This window comes from Phyllobates terribilis, unplaced genomic scaffold (genome assembly GCF_046119375.1).
Source record: "Phyllobates terribilis strain yellow unplaced genomic scaffold, ASM4611937v1 Scaffold_1__5_contigs__length_1240528914, whole genome shotgun sequence".
NCBI classification, from domain to species: domain Eukaryota; kingdom Metazoa; phylum Chordata; class Amphibia; order Anura; family Dendrobatidae; genus Phyllobates; species Phyllobates terribilis.
This window is the reverse complement of record NW_027362761.1, coordinates 68,360,806-68,388,659: the sequence shown is the minus strand read 5'-3', so window position 1 is coordinate 68,388,659 and position 27,854 is coordinate 68,360,806. Positions and strand designations below refer to the sequence as shown.

Below are 27,854 nucleotides of genomic sequence, written 5' to 3'. Positions count from 1 at the left end.
GGGCCTGCGCACTTTGCGCAGCAGATCTACCCACCACATGGCAAAAGAGACTATGTAGCTCATGCATCGAGCAAACCATCTGTGAGGAGACCCCTAAGTTTGCTACCGAGCTCAGATCCCTGATGATAAAATCACAAGTCGAAGATACCTTCAAATCCCTCCAAAAGGGGGGGAAGAAGCATAAAAAAACTAGGCACCTTTCCCTGGAGTCAGTCTAGTAAATCAGATGAGGAAGTTGCGGGGTCTGAATCATCCTGTTCATCATCTGCTTCCTCATCTTCAGAGGACGGTGGTCGTAACTGTTTCCCTATAGACGGAACAGATAGCTTAATCAAAGCAGTTAGGGCCACCATGGGGTTTGTAGACCCTCATCCCAAAAAGTCCATCCAAGACATAATGTTCAGTGGCTTAGGTCAGAAAAGAAAGAGATCCTTCCCTCTTAATGATCAGGTTCACGACCTGATTAAGAGAGAATGGAAGAAGCCAGAGAGAAAAGGGTTGTTGACCCCAAAAAGGAAATACCCCTTTGAGGACCCTGTATGCTCTTTCTGGAATAAAGCGCCAAAAATTGACGGGGCGGTAGCCAAAGCCTCTAAAAAATATTCCCTGCCGTTTGAAGACATGGGGGTACTTAAAGACCCTATGGACAAAAAAGCGGACTCCTTTCTGAAAGGAGCCTGGGAAGCGGCAGGGGGGGGGTTAAAACCGGCAGTGGCAGCCACTTGCACAGCCAGATCCTTGATAGTTTGGCTGGACCAGCTGGAATCTCAGCTAAAAGACAAGGCTTCAAGGGAGGATATTATAGGGACCATCCCTGTGATGAAAGGCGCAGCGGCTTTTCTGGCAGACGCCTCAGCCGACTCCGTCAGACTGGCAGCCAGAGCAGGGAGTTTTTCAAATGCAGCTAGACGGGCCCTATGGCTCAAATACTGGCCAGGCGACCTCCAAACGAAATCCAAACTGTGCTCCATCCCGTGTGAAGGAGAATTTTTGTTCGGACCTCCCCTGGATGACATCCTGGATAAAGCCGGGGATGACAAAAAACGATTCCCGGTCCTCTCCGGTTCATCATTCAGGAAGGGTTTTCGGAGCAAAAAATTCATGCGAAAGAGGCCCCCCAAAGATCAGGACAGGTGGGAAGATAGGAGACAGAAGAAAGCCAAGGGGTTTATGTTCAACAGGCCCCTTAGTGACAGCAAGAAGCCCGCCCAATGAAACGCAGCCCCAGGTGGGGGGAAGGCTGCTCCATTTCCTCCCAGCCTGGGAAAAGATTTCAAATGTGGGCTGGATTTTGGGCCTGATAAGATCTGGGCTAAAACTCCAGTTCCTCTCCACTCCCCGAGGAAATTTCACAGTAACCCCCGTAAGGTCCTCAGCGGTAGAACAGTTGGCTCTAGAACAGGAAGTCCTAGACCTAGTGGACAGAGCAGTCCTGCAGGAGGTCCCAGCTCAGGAAGCAGGCGAGGGGTTTTACTCCCCACTATTCCTCAGGAGAAAACTGGATGGTACACTCAGGACTATCGTGAACCTGAAGAAATTAAACAAGTTTCTAAATATACAACCTTTCAAGATGGAGTCAATAAAAACTTGTGTGAAATTACTGTTTCCAGGCTGTTTCATGACGGTCTTAGACCTAAAAGACGCCTACTACCATGTCCCCATTCACAGGGACTACCAGAAATTCCTGAGGGTAGCCATACCAATAAGGGGCACAATCAGACACTTCCAGTATGGGGCCCTTCCCTTCGGGTTAGCAATAGCCCCCAGAGTCTTCACGAAAGTGATGTCGGAAGTCATGGCTCATCTGAGGGAGAGGAACATCCTGATAGTCCCATACCTGGACGATCTACTGGTTATAGGCAACTCGTTCAGCCACTGCAAAGACCAGCTAGCAGTAGTCATGGATTCTTTGACAAGTTTGGGATGGCTTCTAAATCTAAAAAAATCCAGAGTGGAGCCAGTGCAGCTACAGGAATACTTAGGTATCCTGTTAGATTCAAGAAGTCAGGAATGCCGTCTTCCGGAAGAGAAAGTCCAAAATATGATAGCCCGTGTGTCCTATGTGAGGAAGCATCCGGTTATGACACTAAGGGGAGCAATGTCCCTCCTCGGTTCTATGACTGCCTGCATCCCGGGTGTCCGCTGGGCTCAGTTGCACACCAGGGTCTTACAATGGGAGATTTTGAGGGCGGAAAAATCTCTAAGAGGGCACTTAGAAGGGCGACTGACCTTATCCTCAAAAACTTTACTTTCCCTAACATGGTGGACAAAGAAAATCTAGGCAGGGGCGTCCCATGGACAATACCGTCACCCCAGATTCTGACGACAGATGCAAGCCCCAGGGGGTGGGGGGCTCATCTAGACGACCGAGTGGCTCAGGGAGTCTGGGCAAAGGGGGTGGAAGGTTCTTCCTCCAACATGAAAGAACTTCTGGCGGTGAAGTATGGCCTCTTGGAATTTCTAAACGTGTTAAAGGGTTACCACGTGAGAGTGTTCTCGGACAACCGAGTAGTGGTGGCATATCTAAATCACCAGGGGGGTACCCGGTCCATCTCCATTCTTCAGGCGTCAAGCTCCATTCTCCACGTAGCAGAGAGGAATCTAGAGTCCTTATCAGCTCTGCACATAAAAGGGTCAATGAACGTCACGGCGGACTTCCTAAGCCGTACCCAGTTGAGACAGGGCGAATGGGAGTTGAACCAGCTATTGTTCAAAAAAATCACGAGGGCTTGGGGAATCCCATGTATAGACCTATTCGCCAACTGGAAAAACAAAAAGGTGGACACGTTTTGCTCGATCGACCCCAGGGGGAACCCAGTAGCACTAGACGCTTTTTTGATTCCATGGGGCCACCAGCTAGTATATGCCTTTCCTCCGATTGCTCTCATTCCGGCAGTTCTGAGGAAGATCAGGGAAGACGAGGCGAATGCGATCCTGATCGCCCCTTTCTGGCCAAGAAGGCCTTGGTTTTCCTGGCTGAGGATCATGTCAGTCTCCGACCCCTGGGTCCTTCCGGAAGTTCCGGACCTGCTGTCTCAGGGTCCAGTACTACACCCGCAGGTAACAAACCTGCACTTGACAGCTTGGAATTTGAGAGGTCACTCTTGAGGGATAAAGGGTTTTCCCCCAATCTAATCTCTACCTTGCTGCAGAGTAGGAAACCTGTAACTACTAGGCTCTACGGGAAAACTTGGAAGAAATTCCTTTCCTTTGCAGGTACGGATATAGTAGGGGAGGCCCCCGTGGTTACCATTCTGGAGTTCCTTCAGAAGGGGTTGGAACTGGGGTTGGCCACGAGCACGCTGAAGGTTCAGGTGGCAGCTCTGGGAGCCCTGTATAACTGCAACCTGGCAAGGGATAGATGGGTCTCCAGGTTCATCAGAGCATCTCATAGATCCAGGCCCATCCCCTCCCGGAAGGCTCCTCCATGGGATTTAAATCTTGTTCTTTCAGCCCTGACCAGAGGCCCCTTTGAACCTCTAGGGGAAGCATCCCTTAAAATCTTGTCCCTTCTGGTAGCCCTCACCTCGGCTCGCCGCATTAGTGATATCCAAGCACTATCCGCAGGACCCCCTTTTACACAAATACTAGACGACAGAGTGACGCTTAGGACCGACCCTGCGTACCTTCCTAAGGTGGGATCCCTTTTTCACAGGTCACAGGAGGTTACCCTCCCTTCCTTCTGCGCAGCCCCAAAAAACAAGGGGGAAGAGGCCCTTCACACCTTGGACGTCAGGAGGTGCATTATGCAATATTTAGAGGCCACACGGGAGTGTAGGAAGGACAGGGCTCTTTTTGTGTGCTTCCAGGGATCTCGGAAGGGACAGAAAGCTTCCAAAGGAACCCTGGCAAGGTGGATAAGGGAAGCCATTTCCCTGGCTTATTCCTCAAGCGGGGAAACAGCGCCGGTGGGCTTAAGGGCGCACTCGACAAGGGCAGTGGCAGCCTCCTGGGCGGAGAACAGATATGTAGAGCGGCGACCTGGTCTTCTCCCTCCACGTTCTTTAAACACTACCGGCTGGATCTAACATCATCTTCAGATCTTACCTTTGGCAGAAGGGTTCTGGAAGCGGTGGTCCCTCCCTAATCTTCACTGCTCTGCAATCTCTCCGTGGTGCCGTCATGGGGAAAGAGAAAGAGTAGTTACTTACCGGTAACGAAATTTCTCGGAACCCATGACGGCACCCGTACATTCCCTCCCCTTTTTTCTTACACATGGCTGTGCACAATCGTTACTACCTGTTGTTTAGTCACAGGGTGTGTCTGAAAAAAAAAAAAATATATATATATATATATACATATATAGTGTATATATAATAAAAATGCCATATTTGGTGTTACTAACCTGGCGGTCCTCTCGGTGCTCTGTAAACCAACTGATGCGGGAGCGAGGTGCCGCCCTTTTTATCTGTAGGTTTCCTGTCCTTGAAGGGCGGATCCCCTCTCTCCGTGGTGCCGTCATGGGTTCCGAGAAATTTCGTTACCGGTAAGTAACTACTCTTTTTTTTTTTTTTTTTCAAATTTTGGTGGAAAATAATCTTTCCAAATCAGACCATGTGATTTTCAGGATTTGTTTTCTCATTTGGTCTCTCATAGTTGAGGTCTACCTATGATGTCAATTACAGGCCTGTCTCATATTTTTAAGTGGGAGAACTTGCACAATTGGTGGCTGACTAAATACTTTTTTTTCCCCCACTGTATGTATGACCGGTTATCCTCCTACTCTTGTTAGTGCAGCTTTCCTCACAGATTCCTGTTTATAAAATGGCTGCTTGTGGAGGAGCATGTGACCACACCTGTCAATCAGCCTGCACCAATAGAAAAGCAGTTTTCTCATGTGAGGTTTCCTATTGGAGGAGGCTGATGGACAGGTCTGGTAACTGCTCCTCCACCAGCAGCCATTGTATGGACAGGAGAGCTGTGCAGTTTGAGGAAAGCTGCAGTAACAAGAGCTGGAGGAGAACCTGCCATACCTATATAATAGTGCCACCTCATGTCCCCACTCATCTGCTATAATAAAGATAATATGGCCGACCCCGGTAACTCATTCTGCAGCCAGCACTAGTCAGGGTAATACCTCGGATAGAAGAGGCAAACTGTATCATTTTTTAATGTAACCCAATTGAAAAAAATGACTTCTAGCCCCAATTGCATGTATTTAAGTAAGAAAAAAAATGATCCCCAAAATTGAACAATCCCTTTAAATGTGAAAGCGCAATAAAAACCAGTGTGAAAAATTATCTTTAATGGGTTAATCACCATAACCAAGGTGGTTTTATAACCCTTATGTAGAATTGCTAAGGAACTTGGGTGCACGGCCCCCTTAATGAGTTTGTGAGTTCTTCTGATGTGACTCTCGTGTATTCGTGTGAGGAAATGTCATAATCTTCCTGGAAGTGGAGAGATACAAGATAAATCCGTAGTGTGGGGCAGCCGCTTGTCTAGACTTGGCACAAGGTCACTCCATAGCGTGCAGTTAACTGGAGATTTGGTGTGGTATAGTGCTGCTGTATTTCATAGCATTCCATTAGATTTCTATGAAATTGTGATATATGCAATTGTATTGCAAGATTACTAAAGCCTGAATATGACGGTGAGTGTATGGTAGTCACCTAGTGCAGATGGTACTTTTTTACTGACTACATGATATAAAATGCACCTTGTCCTCTGTAGACTTTGTAACTATTCTACACGTTTAGACTGTAAATTATAGCTGATATTTCTCATATGTAGTTACATATCTCAGGTTACGGAATATTTTGCCCTGGCAGGTTATTATAGATCATTGACTCCATGTATGAAAACGTAGTACACGCCCTTGATGACTGACAATTGCTCATTCAAATTGTCCTATGCTTCATTTGTTTTTTACTTAAAGGGGTTGTCCAGGCTTGGTCTCAAGTCTGCACTCTGTGACTGCAAACTTGTGTAATAGCATGGCGCACACTGTCAAAATTTGCTGGATGCTGGCAGTATGCAATTTGCATACTTTTAGCCACATTCTAACTAGACTTGTCCAGCCTCACTCTATTCACTTGTATAGAGGGAGCTTGCACACGTCTAGTCGGCACATGACCGCATGCTTGCAGTCACGCGCCTGCCCACTGCTGGTGCCCGAGAATCCTGACCATGCTCCTACTGCGTGCTGTGAGGATTCACAAGTCTGCAGTCACATACAGTGACTGCAGTCTTAAGTCTGAAGCCTGGACAACCCTTTTTAAAGGTCTGTTTACTCTGCCCGGTTAGATAATTATTGTAGAACAGACTGCAGATCACCCGACGAACGAGCTACCGTATTTTTTTGGACCATAAGACGCACCGGACCATAAGACGCACCTAGGTTTTAGAGGAGGAAGATAAAAAAATCAAACTTTAAGTAAAAAATGTTGTCATGATGCACTTTTAAGGGGGAGGGGGTCTTCTGCTGACACTGGTATAGGGGTAATGTCCCCCAATTCTGACAATACCCCCCATCCTGGTATATATGCCGCCCCCCTTCCTTTTTATGTGGTCCCCATCCCCTTCCTGGTATGCCTGGCATCCCTCCATCCTGGTATGCATGGCACCCCTCATCCCTGTCCTGGTATGCATGGCACCCCTCATCCCTGTCCTGGTATGCATGGCACCCCTCATCCCTGTCCTGGTATGCATGGCACTCCTCATCCCCGTCAGGCTGCACATTAAAAAAAATAAACACTCCTACTCGCCTTTCTTCTCTCTTCTCAGTGTCCGCTGCTGCTGTGTCTGCAATGCTGATGTCACGTTGAGTACACTATTCAGTGGCTTGTGCCGTCTACTTGGGCAGAGCAGCGCCCCAGACAATAACTATTATTGAGATCAGTGGCTCTCCTCGAGTAAACTGCACAAGTCGTTGAGCTCGCTGATTAGCTGCAGCGCTGTCAATGTGACGTCCGTGCTGCAGACAATAGGCACATGGAGCAGCAGTAGAGACTTGCCCCTGTACCTTGGGAGATTGAGTAAAGGACAGGGGTTTTGTGAAACCAGGAAACGTTTAATCCAGCACATTACTGCAATACAATATAGCAATTTAGTAAAACGCCAGCATCGATGCTAGCTCAAGTTTACGGCTGCTCACAATAAGGCTATGTGCCCACGATGCAGAAATGCTCCGGATTTTTCCTGAGCGTTTCTGCATCTCCCTGGCCGAAAAAAAAACGCATGCGGATTGTACATGCGTTTTTCCTACCAGGGACATGCGGATGTGAAGCGTTCTTCACATGCATTTCCGCATGCGGGTTGACAAGCGCTTTCCAAGTGATTTTAGCATCAATTGGAAAGTGCTTGTCAACTTGGTCACACTATATAAATCCATGCTGTTTGCATGAATTTATAATACTGTGACCTTAAAGAATGTTTAAAAATAAAAAAATCTATATTTACCTTCTGATGGCCCCCGGAGTCTTGCTTCGCTCTGTCCTGGCTTGCTGGCAGCTCATGGTACACTGAAGGACCTGCCGTCACTTGACTATAACGTCAGCGCAGGTCCTTCCGTCCACCGCGAGCTGCCGGCAAGGGAGCACAAGCGCAGCGGGGGCCGTCAGAAGGTAAATATGATATTTATTTTTTATTTTATTATTTTTTTATTTCAGGTTCTTTGGTACCCGGGTCCGCAGCGGATTATCATTGGGGAACATGGCAGGCCTTCTACCATCGGTTTTTTTAAGCGTTTTTGCCGCTACGGAAATGCTTAAACACATCTTGAGCACACAGCCTAAGGCTCTGTTCACGTATTGCGTTTTTTCAGCGTTTTTTTTTTTTTTCTGCAGCAAAACCTGATCTCTTGGCAGGAAAGAAGCTGTGTCAAAAACGCAGGTTTTGGTGCGGTTTTCAGGATTCCAAAGTTCAGCTTTGCTTCCACCACAGAAGTATGAACACAGGTCACCAATGCAAGACATATGTAAAACCATATTAAGGAGAATTTCAAATGTACAGTGAGGTGAATTATTCAGGAATAGTTGACATAAGACACTGGCAGTGCATTGAGTTTGTATGACACATTTACTTTCACACTATGGTCTGCCATTCAGTTGCTCAGGCATTGTTAAATTTCACACCTCCCTGGGCCACAGGTATTGTTCAATCTCGCATGTAGCTCAGCCAATGTTTAGACTCTACACATCACTAATTTTAATTTAAACTCTCCTAATACTAACTACCATCTCGGTGACCAATACAATATGGTAAAATCACAAAAGTGAGTTTCACATACTGCTTTACTTGATTATTTTCACTAAAAACGCAGTAAAACCTTAGAGATGTTCACTAGGTGTTTTTTCACTGCCCATTACTTCCAATGGATGAAAAACACTGAAAAAAAGCTCTGAAAAAAGTGATTTGCTCTATTTTGCAAAAAAAACCATGCAAAACACAAAATCCTGATTTAAAAAAAAAAAGTGTGCATGAGATTTCTGGAATCTCATGGACTTTGCTGGTACTGTAAAACACATCTGAAAATTTGCATAAAAAAAGCATCAAAAATTGATGAAAAAACCAAGATGTGTGAACATAGCCTTAATCATTCTAGATGCTACTGAAATGGTCCTCTGTGTGATTTTTTTAGCCTGTGGTTCACCCTCCACGGTGGCATTTGCCATATTCGGCAGGAACGTTTTCCAGTAACTGTTGGGGATGTGATCCTGCTGGTAGGTACTGCCAGTTGAGCCACATGAGGATCAGTTGCCAGGGCCACGTTGAGTAATACAATTCCTTTTTTCTTTTTTTTTTCCAGTTTGAAATCCTTCTTTGTGTTCAAGATGTTGATGATCCGGCTGTGGACGTATGTAAAAAACTACTCGGAAAATACCCCAATGTGGATGCCAACTTATTTATAGGTACGTTGTGCCATTAGTTTCCAATGTTTGCTTTTATTGGGATTAGATATTTTTAAAGGGAACTTGACAGCGGATACTGCCGCTCGCTCTACTGGCAGCATGTATCAGGCATTGGGTATGTTTGCCTGCAAAATGCTGTTGTTTCAGACAAAAGCATACTTTAAAAAGTGCAGGGACTGAGCTGCATGGGAGACTAGTTGGACATTTTTTATTTATTTTTTGTTATATTTATGGCGATTCACTTTCAGATGCAATGTATAATTTTTTTTTTTTTCTTTTGCCAAATTATTTAAGGGTTTTTCTCTTGCCTCAGGCTAGATATTTCTCTAGGCATTAATATTTGAGGATTGTCTGTTTGGCGCTTCTGTTTAACTTGCAGTTCAGCGCAATGTCTAGGAAACCCTAGTTTAAAATTTCTCGGTTAACCGTCTCATTGACAGCGGCAAGAAGAAGCCTCTTCTCCAGATATTCTATACTTCTAAGCCGGAATGGGCAGGATGTGTAACAGAGGAGCTTTGTTCATAAATCACTCTCCTGTGTCCTGTAATCGAATCCACAAGAAGCTGCAGCACTATAATAGCAATTGCTGCAATGCTGTTAGTGCACAATATCTGTATTCCAGGATCTCCTTATCTGGCTTTCCAGGAGCCCCACCTCGGGGTGTGCATTTCAACTATGAATCCAGGGATGACTCATCTGGTGAATTTGCAAATTTATGTTTATTCTGAAAAAATTACCTTTTGCAAGAAAATATCGCTATTACTTCCCAGGGTTAACAGCTGCCGTGTGTGTGTGTGTGTGTGTGTGTGTGTGTGTGTGTGTGTGTGTGTGTGTGTTCTCATAAACTTTACCCCCACCTTTCTTAGCTGCTATTAACCCCCGGAAGGTGTTGCTGATGACAGCAAAACTCCCTGGTCCTTCTCGTCGTATCCCACAGCAGTGTCTGCGTTCACAGGAAATCTGACTTATAAGACTCACACTAACAGCTGAGCTCTAAAAAAAAAAACTGCTTAGCCTGAATCCGCCTGCCTTTTCCTGCCAGCAATGAATATTTAATAGCACCCGCTGCACTCTGCCATTATTTCCTGTCAGTCTTCTTGATATAAACGGACTGAGACATGCAAAAATATTTCACTGTTGCAAATTAGGTTTGTAAAATGAATGTACGGACCCATATGTGCTGTTCTTAATTTGGTGCTATGGGAGGAAAACGTTATCTGTAAAATCTAAACTAACCTAGAACTAAGCTAATGAAGTTACTCTTTTTTTTTTTTTTCTGCAGACCGTATATTTTGTCAAAATGTAGACTCTAGTTATGTGTATTTTGGAGCACAATTGTCGGAACTTGCCATTTTTTTTTTTTTTGGCAAGACCATTTGACCATTCAGTGTGTATGGGGCGCCTCTTCCCTCCATTCATCCCCGAGAGATAGTGTTGGGGAGAGAATAATCAACATTGTGAATCTGTGTCCTTCCTGGAGATATAAAAGTGCCACAGAGAGGTGTTGGAACATCTTCGGCCTCCCATACATCTTAGATAGCTGTCGTCCAAGTGATCTTTCAGCCGACATCTGTTTCCCAACTGAGCATTCCTGTGTATGGGGGAGGTCTGCAGGTTATCTTCAGGTGGAACAAAAGGATGGGCTGTAGAAGTTAAGCAGTTCAGATCCTCCTCTTCCCTGACCTCATCTGTCGGCGAGATTCAGGAGGCCCCCATACACATTACTGTTGGCTCATATTAACAGGTTCAAATGACTGAAAAAGAGGGCATTTTCTCTGCTCTCCATGTACAGATCATATGCCAAACTGAGTATGCAATATATATTGGGTGATTGATTGAGATGGCTCTGCAATACTAGCATTTGGCTAAAAGTTAACTGACATGCACGGACCCTTTAAATTTCCATAAATTTACCAGGATGTTGGGGGTGAAGAAAGTCTGATTTTTAATTTTTTTTTTTTTTTTTTGTTTGTTTGTTTGTTTGTTTGTCTAGGTGGTAAAAAGGTTGGCATTAACCCAAAAATAAACAATCTAATGCCTGGATATGAACTTGCCAAGTATGATCTGATCTGGATTTGCGACAGTGGGATTAAAGGTATGTTGGAAAATGTTTTGTAGGAATCCTATAATTTCCAGGGATTCCCTTTATTTATTTGTGTGGAATGATCACTTCATTAATGTCTGGGCAATCTCCAGGTCTCAGAATATGCGCTTTCTCCAGAGGGGGCCCAGAATGGCTGCAGTAGCTGCCAGTACTGCTTATCTTTCTATTTTTATGTATTCACTGGAGGTCCCTGTAGAACAAATTCTGGCTCTACTTTGCTTTCATGAGCTTTATTAGACCAGCGGGACTTGATAAGATCTGTTTATCCTTCCATATCCTCCTAGTGCATAATGTTTCTCTTGTTTTCCTCTGTGAAAGCAAAACTACAATCCCAGCCGCACGTCTGTGTCAAACAACGACCTCAACAGTCGGGGGCTTGTTAGAATGGACGAAACGCTGCGAGAAATAAGAGGGCTACCAATAACACCCGTGCGCAATAGTTGTATTAAAAATGCAAAGCAAGCCCCTCATTTCATATGGGAAAACTGCAACCTTCACCCTCTTTTGGACACCAGTTGACACTTTTTTTTTTCTCCCCATAAAGAACACATTATGGGTTGGCACTTGTTTTGTTTTTATTTGATTTTAGGACCGTCGCTTGTACATTTCTGTGTATTCCAAGCCACAGAACTTTTGTTTGACTTTTGTGGGAAATTTGCCTACAAAAAGTCCCAAGACATGTTTTATGGTACCCTCTCCCTTTCCACTTCCCTATCAGATAACAGACTTGGTTGTTCTACTTCCTTTTGTTCTTGCATGTAGAATTGTAAGCCTTTTACTTCATAGACTTCAAGGCGATCTTCTGTCAAGGAAGTTAGTAGGCTGTGTAATTCTTGGCCGGCAATGTAACTCCTCTTCCTAGCTTTATGTTTGTAAAACCTTTTCGGACAGAGCTGGTAATATATTTTAAAGACGCAGTAAGACATCCAAAGAATGTAGCTGCTCCTGGAAATGGAAACCTTGGTGCTCAGTTGTATGTGGTAGGTAGCTGTCAGGGCTGCCATTTTTCTGATATGCTAATTCGCTTAAAGGGGGTTTCCCACAAACAAAAGTACATTTTAATCAATAGATATTTTAGAATAATAAATTCCACAATTGGATGTGATTAAATAAAATGTTCCTGTGCTGAGATAATCTTATAAATGTGCCCCTGCTATGTACTGTGTAATGGCTGTGTCTGACCGTACAGGGACATGGTCTGATCATACCACATCTCCTGGGCAGGGGAGGACGCAAAAGAGTATATAGACAAGACAGCAGGGGGTCACAGCTGATTCTTTCTTTGAAGTAAAACATTGATTAAAAACAGGCGGGTAAAACATTTCCCTGCCTGTTTTTAATCAATGTTTTACTTCAAAGAAAGAATCAGCTGTGATCCGGTGCGGTCCTGTCTGTATACTCTTTTGCATCCTCTCCTGCCCAGGAGATGTGGTATTGATCAGACTATGTTCCGGTCACATACAGTACACAGCAGGGGCACATTTATAAGATTATCTCAGCACAGGAACATTTTATTTAAACACGTCCAATTGTGGTACTTATTATTATTCCAAGATCTGTTGATTAAAAAGAACTTTTGTTCTTGGGACTCCCCCCTTTAATTCTCCTGTTGTCAAAGCTTTTCCTACTAGCATTGTTTTTAATTTTTTTCTTTTTCTTCATTATTTCAGTGAAACCAGACACCCTCACAGACATGGCCAATCAAATGACAGAAAAAGTTGGCCTAGTCCATGGGCTTCCTTATGTGGCGGACAGGCAAGGGTTTGCTGCTACGCTAGAACAGGTAAGCTGCATATGATGATCACTGGGCTAAAGTTGACCGAGGCGGGGCGCAGAACGAGTTATGTGAGGTAGCTGCCATATGTGGGTGTGTGTCACATTCCATGGCAGACAAGGATTTTTTTTCCTTTTCTTTAAACAATTATGTAATATATGCAAACATGGCTATGTGCTGTCAGTAAGAAGCTTCTATTTATCTGTGGCTTGTTATCTCAGAAACTGATTTTTCTTACCATATTGGTGACAAAATCTTCATATTGATTCAGCTGTACAGTATATAGACACTTCAGGATGCAGACACAAAGTCCATGGCGGTCCCTCATATTGGGAGTGTCTTCACAAAACGACTGTTCAAACCAGGCTCCTCTTGGCATGGCAGTCAGTGCAATCCCATGCATCTTCCCACTTGTTTTTCCATCTCTCTGCCTTTTTCTGTAAAGCCAGAGCTGTTAATCAGGGAAGAGAATGGCAGAGATAGAAAGACAAGTAGGTGGGCAGCATAGTGGCTCAGTGGTTAGCACTGCAGCCTTGCAGCGCGGGGTTCTGGGTTCAAATCCCACCAAGGACAACATCTGCAAGGAGTTTGTATGTTCTCCCCATGTTTGCATGAGTTTCCTCCGGGTTCTCCGATTTCCTCTCACACTCCAAAGACATACTGATAGGGAATCTAGATTGTGAGCCCCAATGGGGACAGTGCCGATAATGTCTGGAATTAATGGCTCTATATAAGTGAGTAAAATAAAATGCGCTGAACTACTCAGCCATGTCAGAGGGGGCTTGGTTTGAACATAAATTTTGTGATGACAAACTCGTTAAGGCCAGAGTCAGATGAGCAAATAAATAGTACCAAATTTCATCCAGAAAAGTTTTATACTTCAACATTTTCCAAAGTACATGATCAAATACAGATTCCCAGGTTCATAATGGCAATGCAACCTTAAAAATCGGATGCTAAACAGATGATCCATAAGGGATCCTGTTATTAATTTATTTTTTTGAACACTCATAGACTTTTATATAGGTGATTCTCTTCTGATACTTGGAAGAAGATAGTACATGTGGTTTTTTTGTCTTATACGGACAGTCATCTGGACAACCCTATTGAGTTACATTGATCACTTTTCCTTTTTGATCATTACTTGGACAGCACACATCCATATAATACACTCGTCTGAACGTCCCCCCTAAGAGGGACTTTGCTACACCTGAACATTTCTATATATAATAGAGCTGAATCAATACTAGGGATGTACTCAATAAAATGGTAAGAAAAATCCGTTTCTAATATAGTCACGGATTTATAGAAATTTCTTAATGCCAACACATAGCCATGTTTGCATACATTACATCATTGCAATGGTTTGGCCCAACCGAGGGTGCATTCGGCGCCGGTGCTTGGTTTGAACAGTTATTTAGTACTGATATACTCCATTTAAGGGCCCTGTTAAAGTGCTGAATAAAAATGAAAGAAATGCATAATATGGTCAAGCTCATTTACATAATGTGAGTGACCATGCCTGATCGGGCACGGTCACCGGCTGGCCACATATTTGGTACAAAGCGGTTTTGATATATATTTATACTGGGACAAGCCGAGTAAAAACGATCTGCTCGTGCTTTGATTCGACACTCATTCTGTGCAGAGCTCCTAAGTTGTCAGGCACCCTGGAATCCAGCTGAACAGTCTTGCTCCTGGATGTACAACTTTGTGCAGAAGGCTTGGTAACCTAGTACTACAGGAAGCATTTTTTTAAAAAAAATACCTTTGTGGTGACCTGACCATAGCCTGTCTAACCACATTTGTCTCATGTTACATTTGTCATCTTTACCTTGCAAGTGAATTTTTTTCTTTTAGTGTTTCATGGATTTAGAGTTCAAGGGAACCTGTCATGTAAAATTAACTTGCTGATATAGGATTAATCTGCAGTTTAATAGTGTTATGACACAGTGCGGCGTCTACAATCGTGGATCCATTTTCTACATCTTTAAAAGTAGTGGACAACCACTTTAATGAATGTGCCCCTCTTACATCCAGAAGCAATACTTTGAATAAAGAATGCAAAAAGCTTGGGATACTGAAAGTTTCCACAACTTTTCTTTATAGCGTCTAACATTAATATCAGTGGATTCTTTGCATACTTTTTACTGAATTACTCCAAACTGTAAAAGCGTAATTTCACTTAAAAGTATACATATAAATCCATTTTCTATTTAATGGATGTTGAGTAACCACTTTTAGAAAATATATAGTTAGTTTTATTGGTTTCACCTGAGTGTGATATAAAAGTATTATTTTTATCTGTTTTGTAAGAATTGTGAAATGTAACCTGGCTGAGGGTCTGATCCCTCCTTACTTTGTGTGACACACCATATACACACATATGTAATGTAACCTGGCTGACGATCTTATCCCTCCTTACTTTGTGTGACACGCGCCACCTGGCTGAGGATCGGATCCTACGTTATGTTGTGTGACACACGCACATGCACGGTTATACTGTGTCTTACAGCCTCAGAAACCCCCCGTCACAGATAATCTGCATACAATGTTTAGAAGTCCATTTTTCTGACTTTTTATGGCTGGTTATAGGGAACAGACTGTAGACCTGCTTAAACCAACGTTCACTAAACATAAATAGTAAATTGTATGCAATGCAGTTTGGGTAGATTGTAAGATTTGTTATTAATCATGACAGCTCTACAATTGCCGCTTTCTAATGTATGTATTGTCTCCCCTTTTTTATGGTTTAGGTCTATTTTGGGACTTCCCATCCAAGATCATACATTTCTGCCAATGTTACTGGCTTCAAGTGTGTAACGGGGATGTCATGTCTGATGAGAAAAGAGATTCTGGACCAGGCTGGTGGACTTATTGCATTTGCACAGTACATAGCTGAAGATTATTTTATGGCCAAGGCAATAGCAGACCGGTAAGCCGTGTGCAGTGGTTGGGCAATTTAAATTTTAAAGGCACCGTAAACTTGCATTAACTTAACTGCGGACACACTGCTGATCAGTCAACAGCATTTTCTACATGTTCCTGAATTGTATGGTCTTGCAGAAATTCTACAGGGTTCACAATGATGGCAATAATTGGTAGAACGATCACTCATGCCTGAACTTTTCCGTACGATCAAGCAGCATACTAGAAAATGCTCATTTGTCAATCGTATCTTTTATGTGGCCGTATAAATTATTCTGTCCCGTTGTATAAATGAGTGACTGGGAACAAACAATCTTTCTTAGTAACTCTTGCCATCATCTGTTAGTCTCTGACAGGGTTGTGCGAGGGGGAAATGTTTGGCCTCCTGAAACTGCTGAATTTTTTTTTTTAAATCTCACAATTTTAACAAACATGAGATTGGTTATGATCGAAGAAAAGGAGTAGATAAAGTAATTTATTTTACTTTTCTACCATTTATTTTTAGGCCTTGAATTTTTTAATTAAAAAAGAAAAAATAGGCATATGTGTAGGTTTTTCTTGCAGTGTGCTTATCTCGGGAATAAATGATTTTTACCAGTATTACTGAATATTTTTGCTAAATATCAAAGTCCAAGGTGTGAAATGTGCAGTTTGTAGGATAATCCTAATACTTAGAATTGTATAATACTTATACCCTGTGTAAGCAACACGTCGTAAACTTCTTAATTTAGGAGACTAAGATAAAAGTATGAAGATAGGATTGCCTAAGACAGGGCTCGACAAACCCAGGCGCCTGGTCGCCAGTGGCGCCTAGAAAATGTTGTCTGGCGCCTACAAAATGTTGCCTGGTGCTTGAGGAGTTGAGAAGAAAAAAAAATACTCTCAATCCAATCCCACCTCCTGCACGGAGTCATCCAATCGGAGGAAGCAGGGACAGTATCGCTCAGGCCGCCTTCTCCACTTTGCTCCGCCCCCCTTATGCTCCGGGACTGGACAGGGAGAGTTGGGTTACGGGGGAAGCAGGGCCGGCGTCAGCACCCGGCGTACCCGGGCAAGTGCAGAGGGGCCCACTCACTGTCGGGGCCCGGGCCCACCCGCCCACTCACTGTCGGGGCCCGGGCCCACACACCCACCCACCCACTCACTGTTGGGGCCCTGGCCGCTTCCTCGGCACCTGTTCAGGGACGCAGGCGCTGCTTGATTGCCGGCACTTCCCCCAGACATGGCCGCGCGCTGTCCGGCTGTGTCTGCTAGTAATGACACGGCAGGGTCGACGGCACTGCACCTTTAATTGTGCTTGTGTGTCGCTCCTGCCGCGTCATTACTAGCAGACACAGCCGCACAGCGCGCGGCCATGTCTGGGGGAGTGCCGGCAATCAAACACCGTCGGAGCGGAGGTCCTGCACAGATGGGCGGGAGGGGCCCGGACCCGACCGCAAGTGGGCCCCTCTGATGTTCCAGGGCCATGAAGTCTGTGACACGCCGGGGGCCCTGCACTGCCCCATACCCGAGGAGCTGCTGGACAGGACACTGGACCGGGGACAGGTGAGTAAGGCTTCCCCAATCCCCATATTAAAAATATTAGTAATGGGTCTGTGTGAGTGCATGTATGTGAATGTCAGTGTATATGACTGTGTATATATATTTGTCTGTTTTATCTATGTGTATGTCTGTGTGTGTGCGCGCGCATATGTCTGCGTACCGTGTGTGCGCGCGCATATGTCTGCGTACCGTGTGTGCGCGCGCATATGTCTGCGTACCGTGTGTGCGCGCGCATATGTCTGCGTATGTGAAGGATGAGGGGGCAGGCTGGGCCATGTGTAATAAATAAAATATATATATATTTCTCCGCCGTATCTGTGCATCATGAATCATGTATGTGTTAAAAGGGCCCACTGAGACTCTTTCGTCTGGGGCCCAGAAAAACCTGGAGCCGGCCCTGGGGGGAAGGATCGCTGTGGCCGGGGGCCCGTTCTCATCTCCCGCTACCTGTGTAAGTACATACAAAGGCCGTGCTCCCCGGGGAGACGCCGTGTGTGAGGGGGTCTATATGTACAGTTTGTCAACAAAAAAAATTCTGGCTCCTAAATTTTTTGGCTGGCTCCTAGATTCTGAACAACTTTGTCGACCCCTGGCCTAAGAGATCACTGTGGAGTCTATGCATATTCAAAAAATGTTGAAATATGCCGAAATGACACTTTTGAGCATTTTAAGCTTCTAGGACATGTTGGCACGCATTTGGGCAATTTACTTGGCATATACGCTGACTGTGCCCTTTAGATGACGTGTGAATTCAGCCTCCTCTGTGGACTGCTGCACTGCTCATTCTACAATGCTCATTCTACAATGATGGTTGAAGTGAATGTGCATTCTCTGGTCCGCTGACCCTTGGACTCAAAATGTAGCCTTAGCTAATATAGGGGGTCACAAGCAAAGGGCTAGCTGATAGTTCTCTAAAGCATGTCCAAAGCAGACGACCCCTTTTTAACATACCTTACTGATGCACATTAATAGTGTATTTTCTTATCCCTTTTGTTTAGGGGCTGGAAATTTTCTATGGCTACACAAGTTGCAATGCAAAATTCTGGCTGTTACTCCATATCTCAGTTTCAGTCTAGGATGATCAGGTAAGTCTTCTTGCAAACGTTTTGAAGGCGGTAGTTGCAGATTTTTGTTTTTCAATATATTGGCCATACTTGGTGGCTGCATTCTCCCAAGCAATATATCACAGCACTTTTTCTATGATCCAAAGTAAAAAAAAAAAAAATAAATAAAAAAATAAAAAATCAAAAGGCAATTTATTGTTTTTTTTTATGCCTTGCAGATGGACTAAGCTCAGGATCAATATGGTACCTGCCACGATTGTGTGTGAACCCATCTCTGAATGTTTTGTTTCCAGTTTAATAATCGGCTGGGCTGCACACCACATCTTCCGATGGGATATCATGGTGTTTTTTATGTGCCACTGTTTAGCTTGGTTTATATTTGATTATATTCAGCTCCGGGGTGTTCAGGTATGTCCTATTATTTTATTTTGTTACATTTTTTTCAGTGAGTTTTTAACTTGCTGTAATAAATATTACATCAATATGTGTCATATCTTTTGACCTTTTTTAAAGGTGTATTCTCAAGTTTGAAAGTAATCCCCTATCCTAGAGGATAACTTCTCAATTATTGGGGTTTGACTACTCGGACTCCCAATGATCCGGAGAACCTGGACTGTGAAGATCCCCATTTGAATGGATCAGTGGTAAATCGCACTGCCTCTCCTTTAATTTCTGATAGGACTGCTGGAGATTGCCAAGTGCTGCACTCACTTGGTCCTTCAGTACCCCTGTAAGAATGAATGGAGGGGCGGTGCACATGATCGACCATCGCTCCATTCACATGGGAAGAGCCCTGGTTCTTGGGTTTGCTTGGGGATCCTAGCGGTTGCTACCCCCTAGTGATCAGGAAGTTATCCCCTACCCCTCAGCTAGGGAATAACTTTTCAAACTTGAGAATACCCTTTTAAAGAGGACTTGTTAGAATTATTTTGGATTGTGAAGTTAAAACATGGCCGTAATAGAACCTTTTTTGGAGGAAATCCATGTCCTAATAGTTCAGTAATCACCCGTTAAAGTTATCTGTTAATGAGGCATAAGTGCATCGGGGCTCGATGCTGCACTTGGTCTTCTTCTGCCAGTATAGTTATCCACTGGCCTCTCCGCCTTCCTCTGGTTTCTGACTGAAAGATAATTGCTTTTTCAGTGACTTGCTCCTTTGACCAAAATCTCACAGGCGCCATCAATGCTGCGAGCGGCTCATGCGCAGTCAGTTTCAGTGCTCAGTTACGTCATGTGGAAGTTACTGCACATGCGCCTCCCTCCACATTCACAGCGCCTGCCTAAATCGCTCACATGCATGTTCATTGCCGAAGAATGTAATTTCCACCTGGTTTCATAGTTTTTAAGGTTGAAGGTAGACTTAAAAATGAAACAGACAGTTACACTTTATTTAATAATGTAGGGCATGTAATTTTAATAATCTTTCAAATATGCCTTATTAATGAAATCCAAAGGAAACATTTCAAAAAGTTTCTAGATGTCCCCTCTGTTTCTGAAGCAAATCCATATTCAGCTCCAGATACGGACTACGGCTTTAAAGGGGTTTTCCCACGAACAAAAGTTCATTTTTAATCAATAGATGTTGGAATAATAATAATTTCCACGATTGGATGTGTTTAAATAAAATGTTCCTGTGCTGAGATAATCTTATCAATGTGTCCCTGCTGTGTACTGTGTAATGGCTGTGACCGGAACATAATCTGAACATACCACATCTCCTGGGCAGGGGAGGACGCAAAAGAGTATACAGACAGGACCGCACCGGATCACAGCTCATTCTTTCTTTGAGGTAAAACATTGTTTAAAAACAGGCAGGGAAATGTTTTACCTCACAAAAAGAATCAACTGTGATCCCCTGCTGTAATGTCTGTATATTTATTTACAAATTGCCATAAGGCAAATAAGCCCTAACTAAAGGTTCTGTGATTACTAAAAAGGTAATCTGTATTATCTATTTATCACCTTATCAGTTTGTGCAGTTTAAAAACACAAGTTTGTATTGGTCCTTCCTTGAAGCAATTTTCAAATAGTGGGAGAAAACTTTTAGTTAATACTACTATTAACCGATCAATTGGAGAAACTCTCGACCAGAGAAGATGGATATTATTGGTATGAAATAACTCCTAATGGACAAATGTCTCACAGGAATTTAACACTGAGCTCTTTCTAGTAATGAATCTCTCCTTCAGCATCAATCTCATTCATACTGACTTTTGATCTTCTATAACTGTACATAAGGTTATTAATCTGATCAGTTAACAACTGGCTTCCCCTTTTTTGTGGCTCACTCTGCACTCAGTAATTTGTAGCCTCAACCCCCTGATGAAGCCAGTGATGGCGAAACTAGTTGGGGAGGCAATGTTTGAGAGTTGGTCCATACTAATCAATGAGGTTTTAGTCCACTGCCACACCAATTACTGAGTGCTTTGTGATACTATAATCGGAGTGAGCCACAAAATAGGGGAAGCCAGGTATTATCTGATCAGATTACTTATATTACTAACCTTATGTACTGGTTATATAAAATCAAGAGTCAGTATGAATGAAATTGCTGAAGACTCATTACTAAGAGCTCAGTGCTAAATTCCTGTGAGACATTTGTCCATTAGGAGTTATTTCATACCAATAATATCCATCTCCTTCTCTGGTGTACATTTATATGATTATCTCAGTACAGGGACATTTTATTTAAATGCATCAAATTGTGAAAATTATTATTCCAAGATCTATTGATTAAAATTAAAGGGTATTACCATCTCCAAGATCCTATCCCAATATGTAGGAAGTGTAGTAATAATATTAGCAAATACCTCCAATTAGAAATGTAGTATAGTTTTTCAGATTCACTATGTCTCTTTCCTCAAGTGCAGAACCTTACGTATCCATGGTTACGACCACTGATATAGTGACACTTGGTTAGCTAGCTGCTAGTGGCCATAACCATTGATACCTTAGGTCCTGCAATGCATGCACATGAGGAAAGAGACATAGCAAATCATAAAAACTATACTTCATTTCTAATTGGAAGTATTTGGTAATATTATTATTACTACACCTACTACATATTGGGATAGGATCTTGGAGATGGGAATACCCCTTTAACTTTCATTCGTGGGAAAACCCCTTTAGGGATGGAGACGGAGCTTACACAGCACGCACTCTCCTGGCTGAATTCCTTGCACTGCATGTCAGTGCAGCGGCAGGTTACCTCAGTCACACAGTGTACAAGCTCTGTCAGCTGATAATTGTGGGCACACAGCTCCTCCCCTCATCAGGTTCCTGTGTGTTCAGTGATGTGGCAGCTTTCCTCAATGTATAGCACAGACACACAGGAACCAGCTGACAGGGCAGAAGTGTGATAAACACTGAGGGGAATTGCTATTGCTATACTGAGCTGCTTCTGTCAGCTGATTGTCTTGTGTGTCTGTGCTATATTCTGAGAAGTGCCGATGTCACTGAGTACATTGGAATCAGCTGATTGGGCAGGAGGAGCAGTGTGCTAAACATGGAGAGGAAGTGCTGATGTCACTGAGCACACAGGAACCTGCTGGCAGGCAGAGAAGCTGTGTGCGGACAACTAAGGCTGACAGAGCTTGTGCACTGTGTGACTGAAGTAACCTGCCGCTGCACTGACTTACAGTGCATGGGAATCAGCCAGGAGGGTGCACGCTGTGTAGGCTCTGCCCCCACCCTAAGAAAGCAGTATTCAGTATCTGTTGAGAGGAATACAGATTTGCTTCAGAAACTGCATAGGGAGACAGGTTTTGAAAGGTTTTCTTTCAGATTTAATTTATAAAGTATATTTAAAAGATTCTTAAAATCACTTGCTCTACATTATTTAATAAAAATTAAACCAACAGTTATGCTTTAAGTCCATTGCGTTACATGATGTATTTGAGTTGAGAATTCGATCTGTGCAATCGCCACCCATGGCACTGACAGTGCTTGCATGACATTTTGGCCAGAGGACACATGTCACTGAAAAATCAGTCACCTGTGAGACCGGAGGGACCGGCGAGTACCCAGACCTGCTGCAGAAGGCCAAGTGTCGTGTCAAGCCCTGCTGTTCTTGCGCCTCATTAGCATATAACTTTATAACTTCAATGGGTGATCACTGATTTCTTCTAAAAGGTATCGATTTAATCTGCATTACAGCTCCATTATAGCCATGTCTTTATGGTGTGTCTGATTTTTAGCTTTTTTGCCATGTTGCACATTGATCATGTTTTAGTTAGTATGGCAGACAGATGAGGTGTCAGGAAGTGAGTACTTCATATTACTCATCCCTCAAGGTTCCAGTATTCCTTACGGTTATCAGATGTTACCTTGCATTATTGTTTACGTGAAGCATGAATTAATAATGGTTTGGAAAGTGACCTTGCCCTTACTCGAGTTATAATGTGTTTTGTTTTTTGTCTTTATCAGGGAGGGTCTCTTCCTTTTTCAAAACTGGACTATGCAGTCGCATGGTTCATCAGAGAGTCTATGACGATATACATCTTTTTATCTGCCCTGTGGGATCCTACCATCAGCTGGAGGACCGGAAAATATAGATTACGGTGTGGAGGCACTGCAGAAGAAATCCTAGATGTATAGTTTTGGACCTTTAATTGTATATAAAACAAAAAAAAAAAGAAAAGCAAAAAAAAAAAAGTATTATAACTTATGTTTATACGAATGCTTTTAAAGAAATACTACCTTTTTGAATAGTTTTTACATGTACGTTTTGCTATCTGATCCTTAATTTATTTTGCATGGCACTTGTATCTGTGAAGATGAGATGTTTATAATCTGGGCCATATAGGGGCAACATGTCTTTTTTGGGGAGAATCAAAACTGAATCCAAGTGCTTTACAGTAAACTGCTTAGAAGGCAGAAAGTGACTGGTTTCTTTTCCGTATGTTGGGACAAACAAAGACATTTTGTATTTTTAAATTTTGCTTCCTCTTCAAGAAACGGTAGAAATGACAGTCCCTATGCTAAGAATATCTTCAAAGGTACAAAACCACCACGCGCCAAATCAATCCTCCTGATATGAAACATGGCTAAGTTACTGGACAAATTATTGGGCTACTTCTTCCTATTACAGCCATTCTAAAACCAGCAGAAGGAATAACCTAAAAAGCAGAAATCAATTGGAGTCTACCATTTTTTTTGAGTATATATGATGCAAAATCAATGGGAATCAGTCACTTCATGATCGATTATCTCCTAACTTCCCTACGGTTGGATGGTTGCATTCTCCTAACTATTGACGTTGATTACAGAGTGATTGTTTACACTGTGATTGATAGATGAATACATTGTACAGGTCTAGAAATGTAAAGCTGGCATCACACACTGGGACTGCGGCGTGAATCTTAACTGCTGGAAAAGTGGAAGGAATCGGGATTATCCGGCGCCGTCCACAGTTGCTCACTTCCACATCAGAGGTTAGAGATGCTGATGATACGACGTGTACAAGATTGGCAGACATTGGGCACCTGTCCTATTCTAATGATCAGGCTTGGTGCAAGACGTCTGCTCGTTGTACCCTCGTTTTTGCAGGTATGTGGGTCGTAATGTCATCGGCACCACTCACTTCCGATTCTCTGGAAGGCGCCGGATAACTCCTTTTTAAGTCTACCTTTTATACTTCTATTTTGGGCGTCTACACCTTGTCCCTCCCAAAACAACACCACAATTCCAGTGTGTTCCCATCCTTAAGAGAAGTTGGATTGTCTTCCTAGCTGGTACTGCACTTAACCAAAAGTAGACTGTTTGATTACTCCATATGGCTCACCATGCTCTTAAAGGCCATTACTAAATATTTTTCCCATTTGGGAACCTTTGCTAATCTCAATGCTGTAACTAGCCTTAGCGCCTTTAAAGCCAAACTTCCTCCTGGTGAGGGGACTACTTTTTTTTTTTCTTTGTTGCTTTGAGCTTTTCTTTTAATCCTCTTTTTTTATCGTTTCTGATCTGTTTTGCTCGTTTCTCTTTATACATACAATGAAATGCAGTTTAGTAGTTCACACATTTAAACTATTTTCTTACTCCACATAAAATTGCTAAAAAAGTCATTTTGTGACCTGTATTTAGTATCTTTTTAATGCATGTATAATATTCAAAATGAAAATCTCAGTAAATATTGTAAATATATATATTTAAATGTGTACAAAAAAAGTGAGGATGGATTTGCTGTAACCGATGAGTCTTAATTTATTAGTTATCAAACATGTCTACTGCTGGGTTGCCTGCTTTATACAGTTGGAATTTTTTTTAAGCTACGCTTTTGTAACACTGTGAATAGATGTAAATGCATGCTGTATATTTCTTGCTACTGTTTGTACTTGGTGTTTCCAGCTGTTATGTCTGATCTCTCCTGTATAGCTGTGGTGAACTGGGCATATATTGGTTCTGTATATGCTCTCAAAAGAAGTGAACTGGAAATGCATAAGCCTATAATATACGTACATATGTCTTATGTCACCCCCATCTCACTCCATGTTATCAATACACTGGCTAGTGAAACGGTCTTGTTCTTGCTACCTTTCGCCTTTTTATTACATCTAAGTACAGTATATCTGAAGGAACATGCCCATTTATAAAAGCAATAATTACCTTTCCTAATATTTTATCTGGACACTTGCCTTTCCCTTATTGGACCTATATATATTATATAGTATATATTTGCCCAAATGTTTGTATTTCTAAAAAATAGTCTTTCGCCAAGACCATTCTAGCCAGCTTAATCTTTTGCCTTATGACATCATAATTTTTGGTTTGAAGGGCATCACTTTTTATTAGGTGGGGTGAGGCTTTTGTTGCATGTTCGCTTTCTTTACATGAATCAGGGATGTGATTCCCTGATGACACAGCACATTGCAAAGCCAGTCTAGTTGTGACCCACATGAGCTGTTCATGAAATGTTTCATTATTTTTTGTTATATATTTTGTACTTTTTTTTTAAAATGTTTCTGAAGTTTGGTTGATGCCATCCATTACGCTGCTAAGCCCAACCCATACACTGTACGATCTGGAAATTTATTAGTGTATGCAGTGTATATACAGAATGAAGGCTGGACAGACTTCGAGGGTGTTTTTTATGTTTTCTAGGAATAACCGTGATATTTTGCACTTCTCGTACATTTGCTTTATGGAGGTAAAAATAAAAAACTTCCCTGAAGCACACAGTTAAAGCTTTTGTTTTATGTTGGCAATTTTTTGCTTTCAGCACTCCTGAGAGTATCACAAGCAGAATATTTGAATTCCAAATACTGTGTATAATTTAAGTTTGTCTTAGTAGGTGCAAATGAGAAAATGTGTAGAATATTTCAAGTGTTTATTTAATATCATTGTTTCTTGTTGGTTGTTCAAAAAAAAAAATGAAAATTTAGAAAAAAAATGAAAATAAAATTTCACAAACAAAAGATGAAACCTTTGGTATCTCTTTTATTTTGGTCTCCGGATTATAACGGTTTCCCTGAATTACAGGCAGTACTTTAATATTTTTCTGCTGTTACTTGAAAATTGAGTAATCGTCCACACTGATTCTTCTTCCACCACAGGAACATTTTTAGTTTTCGTTTGTTCCTTCCATTAATTGAAGATTACAGTTTCCTGTAATTTGGATGTTATCAGGCATTACTGGGTATACTTTATTACTTACTGTTTGGGAGTGGGATGGGGGAGGAGGGAAAAGGAATTTTAACTAAATAGAGATCTGGAAAATAATGACCCTACAGTTTTTGTTTTTTTCTTTGGAATGTGAACGAATGGGGTTTGGGAAAAATGTTTTTCACTACTAGTGTTCTCCAAAAGGTTGCCACAAATTCATTAAGATCCATAGTCATGAGCACCTTCATTGACACACTACACCATTTTCACATTTACTAGTGGATTGCTGGAGAGAGCCTTTCTTATCTGATTTAGTTAATACCATATGTGTTTGAGGGGGTTGAGGTCAGAGCTCTGCGTGGACCAGTTAAAGGGATTGTCCACTACTAGGGCAACCCCTTCTCAATCTGAATGTTTGCCTGCATTAAAATAAAAACACATACTCTCCTTTCGTGCCAGCTCCGCTCCAGTAGTGTCTGCACTCGCGTTCTCGGGGCTCACATGAGGTTGTTGTGTGACGCGAGCCCTACGCCCAACCAATGCCAGCTTCACTGTCCCTGCCTTTGAACAAATCGAACACTCCGGGTTCTCAGGTTTCCTCCCACACTCTAAAGACCTACTGATAAGGAATTTAGATTGTGAGCCCAATTGGGGACAGCGATGATAATGTATGTAAAGCGCTGCGGAATATGTTGGCGCTATATAAAAATAAAGATTTATTATCAACATCAAGTCAGGGCTGTGGGTGCTCTTTCACTTTCTTTTGACACTCTATTTGTCCGAAGGAGACAGTGAAGCCGGCGCTGGTTGGGCACAGGGCTGATGTGACGTAGCAATCTCATTGAGCCCTGAAACGTGAGCGCCGACACTGCTGTAATGCCACAGGAGGGGAATACAGGTGTTTTATTTTAATGGGGTGAACCATGAATGAGAAGTGGTGTCTTTAGTAGTGGATAACCCCTTTCAAGTTCTACAGCACACTCGCCTAACCATGCACTTATACAGCTTGCTTTGTGCAGTGGGGTACAGTCATGCTGGAACAGAAAAGAGCAGTCTCCAAACTATTCCCACATAGTCTGCAACATACTATTGTCCAAAAGGATTTGGTATGCTGTGGCATTAAGATTTTCCTTCACCGATCCTACAGGGCCCAGGCCAGCACCTAAACAAAACAAACACACAGCTTTATTCCTCTACCAAACTTTACAGTTGGCACAATGCAGACAAGCAGGTAATCTTCTCCTGAAAGATGAGTGTAATTTTTCACAGCATAGAACACGTTTCGACAGCTCCAAAGTCCACTCCATTCTACACTTGGCATTGTGCTTGGTGATCTAAGCTTGTATGCAGCTAGTTGGCCATGGAAGCCCATGCAATGACTAACTGTTTTTGTGTTGATAACAGGAGTTTTGTAACCCTGCTGCAGTTATTGAGTCAGCAAAGTGTTGGTGACATTTAAGCCCTATGCCCCTCTGCACTTGGTGAGCTCCCCCAACTCTCCCTACGTCATTTTATGTGATCTGCTACATTGTGGCTGAGGTACCTTTGGTCAATAATGCGACTCAAAATTGATCATAGAATATTTAGAAAGGAAGAAATTTCATGACCTGACATTACATTGGTGACCTCCTATTACTATATTACATTTAAAATGGAACTCATTAGGACCACCCATTCTTTAACAAATGTTTCAAAGCAGAAAGGGGATTCAAGATGTGCTGCTCTAGCTCTTTTGAAGAAGCACCAAGAAATGGACAACATTGAGGACCATAGACACAGTGGTCAACCAAGAAAACTTAGTGCTGCAGATGAGAAACATCATGCTCATTTCCCCTCTAAGTCGGTAGATGCCCAGCAGTGTCATCAGCTGTGATCTGGCAGCAACAAGTGGGAGCCAGCTCAACCTATTTACTGTTTTAGAGAATCTGCCCAGAAGTGGAAGAATTGTGGCCAAAAAGCCATACCTTCGACCTTTTTGTACAAGGCTAAAC

The 27,854-nt window shown here is 42.7% G+C and overlaps 1 protein-coding gene across 1 annotated transcript in view; it reads left to right on the top strand.

Moving 5' to 3' along the window:
• Positions 1-23,143, top strand: part of UGCG (UDP-glucose ceramide glucosyltransferase) — a 47,186-nt gene extending 24,043 nt beyond the window's left edge. The window contains exons 3-9 of the mRNA XM_073663803.1: positions 8,750-8,852; positions 10,846-10,947; positions 12,627-12,739; positions 15,487-15,665; positions 18,199-18,285; positions 18,483-18,672; positions 22,690-23,143. Coding sequence (XP_073519904.1) covers positions 8,750-8,852; positions 10,846-10,947; positions 12,627-12,739; positions 15,487-15,665; positions 18,199-18,285; positions 18,483-18,672; positions 22,690-22,860 — 945 coding nt within the window. The 3' untranslated portion in view covers positions 22,861-23,143. The remainder of the gene's footprint in view (positions 1-8,749; positions 8,853-10,845; positions 10,948-12,626; positions 12,740-15,486; positions 15,666-18,198; positions 18,286-18,482; positions 18,673-22,689) is intronic.
• Positions 23,144-27,854: the final 4,711 nt, after the last annotated feature.